Source organism: Neopelma chrysocephalum, unplaced genomic scaffold (genome assembly GCF_003984885.1).
Source record: "Neopelma chrysocephalum unplaced genomic scaffold, ASM398488v2 Primary Assembly neopelma1_116, whole genome shotgun sequence".
In the NCBI taxonomy this organism is placed as follows: domain Eukaryota; kingdom Metazoa; phylum Chordata; class Aves; order Passeriformes; family Pipridae; genus Neopelma; species Neopelma chrysocephalum.
Window position 1 is genome coordinate 702,894 of NW_020897778.1, and position 15,580 is coordinate 718,473.

A 15,580-nucleotide genomic window follows, 5' to 3' on the forward strand; every position below is an offset into this window, starting at 1 on the left:
CGGGCTGCAAAGCATCTGGGTATCACAGACCTCTGCTGAGCAGCCTGTTCTAACGAGGCTCCCCAGGCTGTGCAGCCCTGGGAGTGCTGCTGCTGCGGCTCCTCAGCACAGACACTGAGTCTGTACCTGTCATGGGGTGCTCAGCCCCTGTTACCTTTTCCCGCTGGATGTCGTTCTTGATCTGGGATATCTTGATCTTCATGGCATCCAGCTCCTCATCAGGTACCAGTGGGATATTGGGCACTGCCTCAGACTCATCCACCATTTGGAAGCTGAGGTCAGTGAGTGGGATGTACCATTTGCAGTCATATTGCTGGCTTTTCCTGAAAGGCAGAAGGTCCAAACCTTTTACTATTATTGGTGTTTGACAATACCCACTCCCTATAGTGCGTAAGATACAGATATGGGTCCAACTTTACTGTGATTCCCATGTGGAACAAGTCTGGCAAAAGGCTGCTTTCCAGTAAGAAAGCCCAGCAGGGCAATAGCCAGTACAAGTACACAAGGCAACTCATTTTGATAGCTGGTTCCTTCTATCCTAAGAAACCACAGCCCTCTCCTGCAAACCCTTTCAGTCCTGTGTGCTTTGAAGGTTCATTCCTCACAAGCACGTGCTTCAAAAAGGGCAGGCATAACTTTTTGCTTGAGGAGGGCAAGGAGATGAGAGGGGTCTCCATTAGAAAAACATTTACCAAATGAAGAGAAGCCCTATTTGAGGCAGGCACGTTGGTAATGGTTCCTCCCCCTCATTTGTCAAAAATGTCAACAAAACTGTCTTTATAGCTGCACTTTGGGGTTGGCAGTCTGTTTACTGCACCTTTGGCATTTTTCTGTGAATCTGCTAACGGGTTGTAGCTGCAAAGCCAAAATTAATAACCTTAGTCACAAAAGAAAATGAAGAATGTCACCTATTAAAAGAAAGGGGAAGTAGAAAAATTAATGGCATTTGTCCTGAATATCAGCAGCTACAGCATATCCTATTTTCCTAGGAAGGCTCAGGGCAGAGATGGGAGGAATTAACCTTTCCTGAGGGATCAGGACATGGACAAGGACTCATACAAGAAACAGTCCTGCCTTGCTGATTATTCCTTGTCTAAGTACATCTTGTGGGTTTTGGTTACCCAGGTTTGGGGAGTTCACATGCAACTAAAACTGCTGGCTAACCCCAGGATTCTGTTGCAGCTGAGGTGCAAAGCACCCAGTCCAGAAGGAAAATCTCACCCTCCAATCTGCTTCTTGAGCTTGGCACACAGGAACAGATCAGTAAAAAGAAAGACGTGGCGCAGCTTGCGGGCCCCCTCCACCAGCTCCACCATGAAACTGTCCTTCAGCAGCTGCCGGTGCTGGGGAAAAGAGCAGGAAAAATGTGTCAGTGCAATATGAGCTCCAGATCTGGCACCGGGGCAACACATTCCTCAGACATGACTCCTACCAGAGCAAATTCAGTAAATTTGTCTGATTCAGAAAAAAGAAGACAGCCTATTAAATATTCCTGGCTGTAAACTCTGCTCCCTGCTGCTGCCCTCTCTCCCAGAGGCACAGATGGCCGTGAATCTCCTTCAGTACCCGGTGCTGGGTAAGACTTGAGGCTTCTCTCCATCACCTGTTCTGAGCCCGAGTGTAATTGACTGTGAGTCACTGCCCAGCCTCTGTGTACTGGAGGGCCGGAATCCCCGAATTCCTGAATCTCTGCCAGGGAATCGTCCCCTCCGGAGCCAGCAGAGAGCAGCACACACCGCTTCTCCCAGAGCCACTTCCCAGCCTCTGCATTCAGCTTCAGCCACCTCTCCAGGGACAGAGCTAAGCCCTCCTCAGACACCTCCTCTCCCAGTCACAGCAGAGTTTGTCAACATTAACAGCTGAACAGCAACAGCAGCCATTGCTGCTGCTTCATTACAAGTGCTGCTAAGGGATAATTCCTGAACATGTGTATCCATCAAACTTCTCAGTAGTCCCTTATCAGCCTGTGTTTTAATAGGACCATCTGGATAAACCCCCACTTATGTCTATTGAAATCTCTTTTTATATCGTATAAAGACTCGCCAAATCTAGAAAATTCAAAGAAGCTGCACAAGTCTGATGCCTTTATTCCTGTTTCTAGTCCCAGGGAGCTTTACAATCTCCTAAAGAAGAGGCACAGATAAGCAGGCATAAGCATTGCTTTCCTAATTCCCTTATGGGGGGGAGTCCACAGTTAAAAGACTAAGAGGCTGGAGTGCCAACACTTACACAGATGGCTGTGTGCAGGTACCAGTGACCAAATCAAGAGTTTCATGCCCTGCTCTATGCTTAGGCCTTCCACTCTGCTGTCAGGATCAACAGGACTCTGCACATCTGGAATAGATAACTCCCACTGATTTCCAAACAGGGCCATTCAACTTTGGGCAAGTTTTATTCCCACCAATACATGTAACTGTCAGTGTTGCCTCACTTCATGCCCAGTACAAGCAGGAACCATCAGCTTCCCCACACATGCTAAGGCACACGAAGGACTTTTCCCCGACCCAAACTATTTCCTTGTTATTCCAGCTAAGAGGATGCTCCCCTGACACCACCAAGTGACGCGTCACACATCCCTCACATGGCCTAGACAGCGCTGTGGCTGCAGACAGGAGAGCTCTGCTGATGCTGTCCAGGGCCAGCCAACACCTCTGAGCTGCCTCACCGTGAGCCCTCCCCAGCCCCACGCTCAGGACTTGCCTGTCTGACTCACTCCTGACCTGCTCCATCCCAGTGATCCCCACACTGGGAACACACACACAAAATTCCATTTCCACGAGGCAGCTCAGCTGCACATGCTCAGCACTGCAGCATCAGGAAAGCAGCTCCCCTGAGCCAAGTCAGGACACCCACACCAGAGCTGATGCCTCAGTTTCTCAGGTGATGCCCCCCAGGTTCTGTTCTCTGCGTGACTTAACAAGCCCTGCACACACTCCCTGCCGAGGGCGTGGGAGTGCAAACCCCCCACGCTGCCTCTTCTTCTGCCTACGGTTCTTCCCATCTTGGCTCTCCAAAGTGGAAACAAACCACATCAGTCCTGAGCCCAGCAGGCACCATGGCAGGGAACGCACGGCAAAGAAATGCCCTTGCAGACACAATTCTTGTTTGCACAGCCTGTCCCACAGCACCCCAGACCTCCTGACACGCACTAGGAGCCTGCATTTGCCTGTCTGCAGCTGCACCACAGCGAGCTGTTAAAGCACCCAGAGCAGTGTCAGCAGCTCATCTGGGTGCTGCCTTCCATGACACAAAGGTCCTGGAAATCCGTGAGCAGCAGCAGCAAAAGCTGCACGTTTCCCATCACTGCAGGAAGCAAGGCTGCTCCCTAGCAGAATGTCACACCATCTCTGGGCAGGACTCTGTGGAGATCTGGCATCCAGCAGTGATTCAAGCTCAGAAGGGCCTGTACATATGTTAGTGTTTATTTTTAGGTGGGTGTGATCCTCCTGGCTCCTCCTCAGTGGTTTTGGGGCGAACGCCTGCCTGCATTAATGCCTCTGCTCTGATGGCACTTGTGCACGCCTTCCCCTCCTGCATGGTGAACAAACCCCAGGTAGGAAACTAGAAACACTGAGCTTTAAAATAAATAAACAGGAGGAGGTATGTTGTTAGTAGCAAGAGCACTCCTGAGCTGCAAAGAATTTCATTTGGGAGCAATAATAAGCAGGAAAAGATATTTTCTGAGCAAGCCAAAACCCTGATCTCAGGTTTCTAGATCTGATGCATATTAATTACTCTGCAAATCAGCTCAGCTCCTCTGGGGCAATGAGAATAACTGCTTACTGCCAGCTCAACCTCTGCTCATTGTTCGTAGGTGTAAAGATGTTCTCAGAGCTCACTCATCTCTGCTCCCCGGCAGGATGCAGCACTGTTCTTTCCCTGACCTGGCAGGAACATGGCACAGGCCTGACCTGGCCTTCTGCCCACCTCTGCCAGGCACTGGCAGTGTGTGAGGTGAGCCAAGAGCCCACCCCAGCCCCCTGCCAAGAGCACATCACCCCAAAACCCGAGCAGAGAGCTCAGCCATTCGATGCCAAAACAGGGTCGTGACTCACCAACCTTCACAGTTCCCACCTGTGCTGAGGTGGCCTCAGTCACACTGGGTTTATTTGGGTTTGCACTCCTGGCTACCAAGTACCCCGACTGACACAGACACAGTGCAACCATGAGGCAGCAAAAAGTCCCACAAAGGGAGCTGGGTGGGAAGGCAAGAAGGCTGTATTTCCTAAGCCTGGCTGGAACAGAAGGAAAGAGATGAAAGAGATATATTCCAGTTAGTCACTCAGAGGAAAACACTGAGTCTCCCAGACTTTTCAGTCTTCATATCTTCTTGCTCATGAGCTAGTTGGAAAGGTCTCCCTCCAGCAAGCAGCAGGGCTAAACTGCCACAAGAGCAACCAAGCATCTGGGGAGGAGAGTATGGGAGAAAACGCGTGGACCAAGTCAGGAAATCTCCTCACTACCAGCTTCTCTCAGAAAAGAGGACTTTTGTTATGGCTGGGCACAACAGGCATGTCCCAGGCTGCTCAGCATCCATGGAGCCGAGGAGGGGCACTTCCAGTAGAGGGGCACATCCTCTGTTGCACATTAGTCATCTTGCCAGGAGGTTCAGCAGGTCAGAGGGAAACAATAAAAGGATTTCCCAACTGGCTTACCAGATCCCTGCCAAACCCCACAGCGTGGGAGCAAAGGGCACCTTCCTGGACCTCCTAACATGAGTCAGCCCATCCTCTCCCACCCTGGGGGAGCCAGCAGCCCCCTCAGACAGGACTCCTGCTGGTCAGATGCCTGTGCCACCTCAGCTCCACAGGCCTTCTCTGGCAGTCTGGGAACCAACACTTTGGTCAACTCCTCCCACCCAGGGCCACCAACTACTCCTTTGGTGGCCTCCTGTTAAACAGGGTCTCCTGAAACAAAAGGCCTTTTGGCTGAGTGATCCTGCTGTACATGACATACAATAACCCACATGTGGGAAACCATCTCTCTACCTTGTTTCCAGAGTTACTCTGTTTGTTAGAAGTTGCCAAAGGTGATAATGGTTTCCTAAAACACCCTGAAACAACATAAACTACACAAAACCATATAAACATGCATGAAAACCTAAGCTTAGGGTGAGAGTGGCAGTACAGTGGCAGTGTGACCTCCCCCCTTCCACAGACAGCCCCCAAGACTGTCAAGTGTCCAGCACATGAGCTCAGCTCAGCTACAGAAAGTTGTTCCAAGAAGCCTAGAGTGAAAACTCCCAATTTTGTATCATAATGGACTGAATTAGGATCATCTTCAATCTGTTACCTTCAGTGGCTCTGGCAAAGCTCCTGTACTGGTGCAATGTAAGTCCCAAGCCTCCTCTCCAGGCCCTGCTTTTCTCTGCATGTTTTTTCACCTGCTTCTTCTCCCACCCACCTCAGTGCTCTGAACAAAGGAATACCTCTGTCAGTGCTTGGTTATCCTCTTTGGATTGCCTATTGCTGTCCTCCTCCTCTTACCTCTGTCACTAAGCATCTCCCCCTCCTCTGCTACCAACCTCACGACTACCTGCGTGCTCATCTACTCATCCTACAGTGTTTTTGTGCTGTTTGCATATGAGAAATCCTGCTGCTGTCACAGTCTGATTAACTCCAGGAAGTGTGGCCAGCTTGTCTGAGACACACTACAAAAAGTGGAATTTAAAAACCTACTCAACCAGAACCACAGCTGCACAAAAGGCCATCTCTCCTCGCCTGTGTGCTGAGGAAGGAGCTCATCCGATGTGGTGACAGCAGAGCCCTGCAGTGTGTGCGTGGGAGAGAGCCCCGGGAAGGGCTGGAACATGTGTGAGGCAGAGGGAGGAGGGTAAAAGCAGGAGATGGGTATTGGCACATGTCAGTGAGGAAGAGGTGGTTTGGCTTTCTGCAGAGCGTAGGAAGAAAATGATTCCTCGTGTGTGTGTGTGTGCGCTGCAAGACCAGCACTGCAGAATAAAGGGATGCTCTGCCCAGGGAGTTAAACTGGCTGCACTTTGAGCATTTTAATAGCCTCTCTTTCTTCTTCCCAAAGCTCCTGTCACCAGGAGCCCTCTGGCTGCAGCTGTAAGATAGAGTGTGAAGCAGCCAAGATCATTTCTGAGTGCTCAACTGCCAACATCTGCCCAAGGCCTCCAGGAGCAGTAGGCACCAGGCCTCATGCTGAGCTTCCACCTTTCCAAAGGCTTCAGTCTGCACTTCTGCTCCCTTGCAAGATGACCCAAGCGCTACAGTTTGAGCTTAGTTGAAAAAAAATCCACAAGGTGTAGTACATAGAGCTGCTCTGTTAGTAAGAGTAGAAAAGGTTATTACTCTCCTCCTTCTGCACATAATAGAGGCATATCCTTCATCCCAAAGCATTTGTTTTCCTTCTTCCCCAGGGCATCGTCCCCAGTAGAACCTTAACTATGTTCCCTATTTAAACTAAGACAGCAGTGGTGAAGCAGGATCAGCAGGGAGCAAGGAAGGTGCCCTGCTCCCTGGACTTGAGGGGTGGGTGATTCTCCACCACTCACATTCCCAGTCACAAGGTACAGCACTGCTCAGATCCCCTTTCCCTCCATGTATTCATGTGGTTATTCAGAGGCTTAGCAAAGTGGATTCCTGCAGATAATCCATAAAAAAGAACAGTAAGAAAGTAAAATTATAAAAGTAGAAAAATGGGAAGGACAAAGCAAGAGAATGTAGCAGATCAAGTTGAATGGAAAAAGACCCAAAAGGCCAGACAAGCCCTCCTGGCTCCCCTGTGTTGCCAGGCTGGGGCTCTCCTGGCTCCTCTGCACCACAGCCCTCAGCAGACCACAAAGCAATGTGCTACAGTCAGCAAGGACCAAACTCTCTGTTCACAGACTCAATCCACCAATACTGCCATCCCTGCTGGAGCTCTTTCTGTCCCTCTGGTGAAAGGTTTTACTCCCTTTGTTCCTATCTCTTTGCACTACCTGGAATGCTCATTCAGCCCAGCAAATTAAACCGCGCCACTGACACCTTCCAGTTCATCTGCATAAATCCAGAATCAGAACAAAGCCTACAGAGCCAGCAGGACCAGGGGGCTGGAGAGATACCTGGCATCACACAGGAAGCCAGCAGGCAGGTCAGACTGAGCCAGTGCTCCCGAAGCAGGGAATCACCTTCTGCAAGAGCAAGGAAGGCTGTGCTGATGAGCCTGTACTCTCTCCTGACCTGCACTCCCCTCCTCAGCAGCCTGTCACTAGAGAGATTAACAACTGGCTGCCTTCCCCAGTTCAAAGCAATCCTGAAAAGAAGAGCAGGAGCAAGAGGCTGGCAAAGGAGATTTGATTCCTCCCCACAACGCACTCAAAGGGAAAAAATATTCCACATAAAAGGCAAGGACTGGGGAAAAAAGATAACTGAGATCAGCACCTAAGCAATACATGAGGGGAAAAGGCTGTTTTACCCTCCTTCCTTTCCACCAAGGAAATTTCAATGGGAGGAAGACAAATAATGAAAAAAGCCATCAAAGCAAGCTGGTGATTCATTAAAATAAAAAATGCATTATGCATTGAGAGCAGTCAATTAGGAGATGCAATCCACACACTGTCCTGTCACCCCAGGGGAAGCACCAGCAAGGCGAGTGGGAGGAAAGGATAAGTAGAAAAGGAAAGATTTACAGGCATAAACAAAACCCAGCTATGACCCCAAGCTGAGCAGCCTGCAGAGGAAGGAACAGCCATCACTAACCCACACAGAGTAGCTGGGAGCAGATTTGTGTCTCTGGATTACTACAGGAGAGTGAACATACCTACTCTCTAGACACAGAGGGGCATCCACTGGGGCATTACTGCTTTGAAAAAAGTGGGATATTGCTGCCAAATGACTAAAGAAAATATTCACTGTTAGATTCCCAGAGTGGAAGGCAAACTCTGGGAAGCATCAGAACCAAGTCCTTTTCTTCCCTGGGCTCAGTAAAAGCTGTGTGCAGTGAGGGAGAGCACAAAGGGTTCCCAGTCCCCTCCAGCACACCCACAGCCCTCTCCTCTGTTATGCCCCCTTCTTCCCTCCCCTCACCATACCTGGAGTCACTGCAGGACCAGTGGGAGTGGTCAGGCCTGCTGAGCCCAATCCTGCTTTCTAAGATCTGACAAATACATCGCTCCAAAAAGCCATCATCAGGATCATCCTCCTGAGCCTGCCCCTCTGCCTGGGCTCTGGCACCTCATTAGGATTCTGCCTGACACTTTTCAAAGCCTCATCCCTCATTGAGATGCTGACAGACAACCAGAGAACACAAAATGCTCCCTCCCCTGCGAGGGGCATTCTAGCCTGCGATTTCTGCTATGACTCAATCAGTAGCCACTTTAATGAGGCCATCTACTATCACTGAGGCCCTGGTGACTGATGTCTGAGCTTCTACCTCAGCCTCCAATTGCTCAGCCCCTCCTTTTCTCAGCTGCAGACTTCCTTGGTTGGCAAAATGAGACAATGAGCAACACTTGGGGGACAAAGTGCACCAAATTCCCAGTACTGCAGCTTCTAGCAAATCTTTTGTCAGCTGAAAATCAGTTTAACAGCTAAGAGCAATCATGTTTAGCTGTCAGGATTTGGGAATAAATCATGAAGGTTCATGGTATCTTAACAATCTCCTGTTAAGAGAGATGTTTTTGTACAGGGTAATTTGGGTCACTGTTGACCAGCCAGTGTCTCTGGCATGCTGCCACAATTCCTCTTACACATTTAGTATCTCAGCTGCACCTCTTTTTGTCCAGTCTCCTACATCCTTCTCTCTCGCAACACTTCTGCCAGTCCTGGCCTTTCCTGGTCAGGAGGGACTGAACCCCTTCCTAATGAAATGATGAGGCAGCTGAACCAAGCCCATTGAGGAATGCAGGACTTCACCACTGAGTAGCTCTGCGGCCTCCTTGCACAGCATTGCCTGCAGGTAAAGGAACTGCACACCTTAGAGCTTTCTGGGTGCAGTCCAGCTCCCAGCAGAGCTGAGAAGGGTTATATTACATTCTTAGGAGACAATCACCTCCCCTGGCTTTCCCAACACATTCCATTTGTTTTGCTTTCTAGTCATATTTACAACATTCTTCTTTAGAAATAAGGATGCAGAAAATTAGTTTTATGGTGAAAATGAAGAATCTGGAAAACAGTTTTTCCCAATCTTTCACGACTTCTGATGTTTCCTCACTTTTTTCTCCTCCCAGGCTTCCCCTTTGGTTTCAGTTTGCAGGTAAAATACAAATCCACTTAGTGCATAGCAATATGTATCATAGCAATTATGTATGACAAATGATTTTAACAATGCTACGGAGAAAACTCTAATCATACTTTTCCTCTGGGTTTCCAAACTGTTTTCTGAACAGAAAACAGAGGGAGCTGTACCACATCCTTCAGAGAACAAGGATACTGCATAAACTGTATCTTAGCAACAAACAGATTAACAGCATAACTTCCTGGTCTGCTCTACAGAAAAGACACAACCAGTATTTAGAAACTGAGAAAATAATGAAAGCAGGAAGGCTCACCTCCCCCTTCTTTACAGTCATGGACTGCCGACGAGGAGTGATCTCCTCGTTGATGCTGGAGAGGAAGTTCTGAGAGATCCGCAGAGCATCCTGCAGCAGTGGGTGATCGGGGTGGCTCACTGGAGTGTGCTTGAGCAAATCCTGACAACAGGAGCACAAACAGAGAACAGAACCATGAGCAGCACTGGAGAGCAGAAGGGTTTGAGTGCCCCCAGCTAGAGCTGTAGGACAAGATGCTCCAGCTTCTTCTTACTGATTAGAGCGAGGCTTTATCTCTAGGAGATAATAATACTCTGCACTTCTCCGTGACACCATTGAAGAGATAACAGCATGCTACCTATGGACTCCATCCCCTTAGTGTAAAGGGAAGAGGCTCTTATGCAGCATAAGAGGTTTATTTTTTTGCAGTCCTGCTCCATGGAAAATTTAAAGGTCAAAGAAAACAAGAAAAGGGTCTCAAGTTTGCAAACTACCCTTCAGATACTTACATGCAAGACAAGTGTGCTGCGAGTCACTCGATCCACGGGCTTGTACAGTAGGGCTGTGAAAGAAAAGCAGCAGGAACATAAGGAAGAAGTACCTAAACACAGTCCCTACAGACCAACTTGTCCAGTGTACTGAATATACAGGCAGAGGTTTATCAACCCATGAGCTACTGGAAACATCCCTTCTCTAAAGTTTAATGTGCTGTACAGCCAATAAAGCACACACAGACACACAGAGAAGACAAGCACCATGGAACCCCAACTTGACCATGCTCTCCAGAGGCCACCATAGGGCAAAACTCATATAGCAATCAGTGCTGGGGTTGCATTTGTGCTATCACTGGGTAGCAGACGTTCCCTTAAAATCACAGCAGCCCTTTGGTTGGGCAGGTTTTGCCCAGAGGGATCGATGAGGGAGGCACTTCTCCATCCACACACACAGCCTACTATGAACGAGCTCTGCTACTTCCCAGGTAGAGCCAGCAGACTCCACAACCTTCCAGCACTCAAAAACAAAAAGAGAGAGTGGAGGTTTGGCAACAGCCTCCAAACAGTGTTGACAAACCAGTTTCCTCTGTATGGATCACTCACTTTCCAAGGAATTTTTCGTTGTCTGATCTTTAGATTCCTTTGTGCTTCTGGCCTTTAGATTCTAAAAGAAAAAGAAGAAAACCCACGTAGCAGATGGTCAATCACCTTGAAATATCACATGGGAACACAACAGACTATCTGCTCCTCCAGGGGAGGGCCTAAGAGTGAAAGGAGGACAGCTCTATCACAGGTCAAGTCAGTGATGGAAAAATGTGCTTTACTTCTTGGTAAATCCATCATTGCCATATCACAGGCACCCACACATCTCAAATATTAAGCGATTTTGTTAGGAGCACGTGCCAATAGAGATGCAGCAGAGCAGGGAACCTCCTACAGGGATGGTGGAGTTTTTAAATCACCTGCAGAAGAAAGACTGTCCATAAGGACACAGCTGCTGTCACAGCCCATAAATAAAGTACAGGATTGGGATTCAGTACCCCCAGGTTATACTTGCTTAGACCTGCACTCGGAACTGGGTGACCTTGGACACGTCAGTTCTTTCACGGCAGCAAAGGAACACTGCCTGTGACTCTGCTCTCTGCACATGGACCATGACATGCATTAATGTGCTCAGCTCCAAAATCCTCACCAGGACACAAGTGCAAAAGTGTCATCACCATCAATCCAAATACTGGCACGACTTCAGAATTATCCTTCGGAAACAGCGAAACTGAGGGATCATATTTTACTTCTTTATCACAGAAATCTCAAGGGACATGCATTATAGAAGGTGCTCAGGAGATTTCTCAGAGTACTAAATACCCCTGGTATTATTCAGCTCTGATTATTTATCTGATTGTTTTTAAGGAGACACATATGAAATCCATGTTTTCCTGGCAACTGAGTTCTTCAAGAAATAATCACCACAATACAAAGAGTCAATGAGACCATGCACTGCAGGCAAAGCTGGTGGCCTGGGAAGCATAAAAAAAGTCTTCAAGATGCTTTGACACAGGTACTCCTCTGAAAGGGAGGAAATCAGAGTAGGCCAAAAACAGCATTACAGAATTATTGTTGACACACTTGCCTTTTCAAATAGAGAGCTACCTCTCCATGCCAGGGAAGCTGCAATCCCACTGACAGCCACAGTGCAAGCCATTAAGGATGGCTTTTTACACCACAGTCTGCATCATCATTAGCAAGAGAAACATCTGAGAAACTCACAGCTTCCCCTCTAGAAATCCATGAAGGTGGCACAGAACTGAAGAAGTTCAAGGCAATGCCAGCTTTTACCAGATTCCCTGGGTGGGGACCCTACATAAAGGCTGTCTCTGATAACCTCCATCAGCCCAAGGGACAAATGGCTGTAAGAACAGGAGCTGGAGGAGCTCATGGGAGCTCACCACTCCTCCAGGAGCCAGGGCTGCAGAGATACCTGGGGCACAGACAGGAGTGACACGGCGGGGGATTAGTCAGATCCAGACGTTCGTGTGTCTGAATACCGTGACATTACCTCAGAGATTTCAGCAAACTGAGCATTGGCTTGGCAGCATTTCTCTGCTGTCTCCATAGCAACTTCATAGTTATCCACAAAGGCCCGGTACACTCCCAGCTGGCTGGCCTGCAGGAAGCAAAACAAAATGATATAAATGCTGGGGAAGAAGACAGTTTGGGATGGTCAGCCTTGGTATCTAATGACCAGGTCATGTGCCTTCACACCAAAGAACTGCAGGGAATGCTAAGCTGGCCCAGAAAGACACCTCTGACCTGTCAGTGTTGTCTAACCAGCACTGGTGCCCCCATGCACCCAATTCCGTCCACGCTGAACAAGTTTACTTGTGAAGGATGTGAAAGGCTGCTAGAATGACACATCCTTATTACTGACATCTATTTTTCCCTTCTGAGCTGCCAGATTAGTATCTATTAAACTTTTAGCTCATTGATGTAACTGGAACTGCTGGCTTTTTGCCACAACATATGAATCAGGAATGATTCAGCCCAACAGCACAAATGTGACCCCAGTAAGCTACTTGTTGGGTTCTGTATGATGCATATACTAAATCAAACCCAGATATTAGCCTGTATCTGCATTAATGAGCATTGTTATAAGGGCGACAGAGTGCTGAAAATACAGAAGAGAGATCCAGAGCACAATCTGTTTGGAAGGCAGTGACTGTGGCACTGGGTGACAGAAAATGGCAGTTTTTCCAGCAGAAGGAATATGCAACTGGTCCAGAAGAGGACAGAGCAGGCCTCAGAGTGCAGTAATAAATCATTATTATACAGAATCTTAGCACTGATCCCACTTGCTGACTTAGGAATTGCAGCCATATTCATGCCAGAGAACATAAGATCCAGCTTGGGAAATCCCTGGGTAGCTTCCAAGCTTGTCTGGAGTGCAGAGCTGGCTTTGTGCTGCAGAGCTGCACAGGCTGTGTGTGAACCCCTCAGCAGTTCCAACACGCCTGCAAGTGCCACTGGCAGAGCCCAGGCTGGAGCGCTGAGAAAGGTCCACTGAGGAGAGCTTTGGTACCACGAGGGCTGCACTCACCTGGTGACTCTGCACCTTCCCTGACACTTCTGCCTGAGATGCAGAACAGTCTTAGCAGTTACTTCCCCTCAGCCAGTGCTCCTTCCCTCACAACCACTGTGCCAAAGCTCTCTGTGGAGCTTTGTGCAAGAGACAATGGAACAGAAAAAGCCACTCTCAGGAGAACATTCCCTGCAAAAGATTTCTTTAGCTGACAGAGGCTGAGAAACAGCGAGGCTATTTCCTAGGTCACATTTTATTGAAAGACCAGGAACCAATCTCAACCCTCATACAAAATCACACAATTATGACTGAAGCTGAAGAAAACTCTGCTCACTTATACCAGGGATGACCTTGGCAGCAAGGAGAGAATGAAATCTGCATTTGCACAGGGGCACAATCCTGTGAAGAAGCTGCTGCCAGAACTACTGATCATTTGCAGGGCTTATGACATTCAGGTTTGGATGATCCCAGCTAACATGGCAAGGCTTTGAAGTTTCTCCATTCCTGGGTGGTTCTTTCATTTCCTGCTACTCCTGAACAGTCTTTCTAAGCTTTCATTTTCCTCCTCTAAATGTGCCATCACAAAGACATCTTTTTCATTAAAAACTGAGCTTCCAATCAAAGCAATGATGCTCACACACTGCTTTCACACTGATTTAATTTTTCTCCTTTTCAATTAAAAAGAGCACAGTAAAAATTAAACAAGCTTTGGTAGAAATAGTTGGCTTTTGGATAAGTTTTTTTATTCCTGAAACCCATCAGTGAGGATATTTGCTAAATATTTCTTAATTTCTAAAAACAGCTCCAAACAGTTCCCTTTCTAGTTACAAAAAAAAAATGTATAATATATTCCCCAAAAATGAGAAGCATATTTCACTCCCACGTGCCTAGCATCTTTTCCTTCGTTTCAACAGGAAAAGGTGTAATAACAGTCAATTTGATGTTGCAAATAGATCGTACTTTGTGCCAGAACACATGAAATTCTAAAACTCTTTGCATCCACTATCTGTGGCTTCAATCTACCGTGCTGTGTTTTGCGTGATATAAAGAAAATTAATGTCCCCAGGGACATCTGGATAATAACAAGTATTGCAGTGTTTATCATCAGATTGCATGACACGACCACGAGTAAACAGTCTGCTCCAAAAGATTTGATGTACATCCAGTATAGATGCCTTGTAATGCCTGATGTTCTTGCTGTCTCTCTCATCTAGTTGCTTCCCAGTGCCTGCCAAGAATTATTAGCTTTATCTCATCCAGGAAAGAGTTTGCAATTCCCACTGATGCTGTACCAAACAACCCGAAACTGAAGCTGCTATGCCAGCTCAAAGCTTCCTGCACTGTGGCAATTTGCTCCTCTGCTTCCAGTGGTAATCCAACAAAATCAACAATCCTGTCACAAATGCAGAAAAATCAGGGGAACATAAAAGCAGAGTGCCAGAAGGGCTTAACTCCCGCACCTGTGATCACCCAGCAGCAAGGAATGGTCCTAAACAAGAGCCTGAGGAGCTGTGCAGTGAGGAGAGGCTGCTCGACAGCCAGCCCTGCCCAGGAATACACTCAGGTCCTCTTCAATTAGTGCTGTTCCATTGCTGCACTGCCTGTCCAGTGCAGTCTGTGAGGCTGCCACTTCGAGCAGCCTTTGTATCTCTGCTTCAGCAACCAGCAGCAGCTGGGTTTGTCTTCTTAAACCAGCTGCTCAAATTGCATACCATGAACTACTTACCCAGGCACCAACTTGACCCCTCCTGGCTAAAACATGTTGGCAGTGAAAAGCAGATTCCCTTATTTTGATCTTGAGTTGCTGGCATGCACAGAAAACATCATCTTCCAGGGCCAGCTCCCCCTGCTCCACAGGGGATGGGGCTGATGCTGGGCTACACAGCTGCTAACAATTGATCGACCCTGGAAAATACACTCCCCAGCCAATAAACCCCCCACTGGAATGTCACTCCTACCCTGAGAATCAGAGGCACCTCCGGAATGCAGAGATTCTTTTTCTTTTCTAAAAAGGAAAAAACAGCTCCTTTAATCCTTTGCTCTCTGCACACACTAGGGGAGAGGCTAAAGGGGCCAAAGAAATCTCCTAGAATGCAAACAATTTGTCATCTGGCTCAGAAACCCAGCAATTTTAATTCAGCCTCAGGAATATGCTGTGTATGTCTTTGTCCTGTTCCGCACTCAGAGAATTTTGTTGAGGTTGCTTGGAGGATTCTCAGCTGCAGGTTGACTGCATCAGCATAACAGCAAGGGGAATACAAAGGCCAGGATGGTGGCAGAGAAGCAAAGCCAAAGGTGATGACCACAAATCAGCACAAGGTAGAGCAAAGCACCACTGAGAGAAGGAAGTATGTGAGGGAGTTCAACAGTAATGAGAAACAGTTCACTGTCAGTGTTAAAAAGTTCACTTTGTAATACTGCCATTCTCCCATCTTCCTCTAAAGCAAATGCTTTGATGATGATGCAGAGACTCTGGAGATCCAATATTTCTGTGAAACTGTATTTATTTTAGCACCACAGCTTGCTGGAGTCTTTAAT

General features: G+C 47.8%; 1 protein-coding gene across 5 annotated transcripts in view; it reads right to left on the bottom strand.

Moving 5' to 3' along the window:
- Positions 1-15,580, bottom strand: part of BCR (BCR, RhoGEF and GTPase activating protein) — a 101,547-nt gene that overhangs the window by 25,526 nt on the left and 60,441 nt on the right. For all 5 annotated transcript variants that reach the window (XM_027696769.1, XM_027696767.1, XM_027696770.1 and 2 more), the window contains 6 exons: positions 12,023-12,130; positions 10,570-10,630; positions 9,982-10,034; positions 9,494-9,634; positions 1,222-1,343; positions 155-323 (listed from right to left, as the gene is read on the bottom strand). In XM_027696769.1, the coding sequence (XP_027552570.1) occupies positions 155-323; positions 1,222-1,343; positions 9,494-9,634; positions 9,982-10,034; positions 10,570-10,630; positions 12,023-12,130 (654 nt within the window). The remainder of the gene's footprint in view (positions 1-154; positions 324-1,221; positions 1,344-9,493; positions 9,635-9,981; positions 10,035-10,569; positions 10,631-12,022; positions 12,131-15,580) is intronic.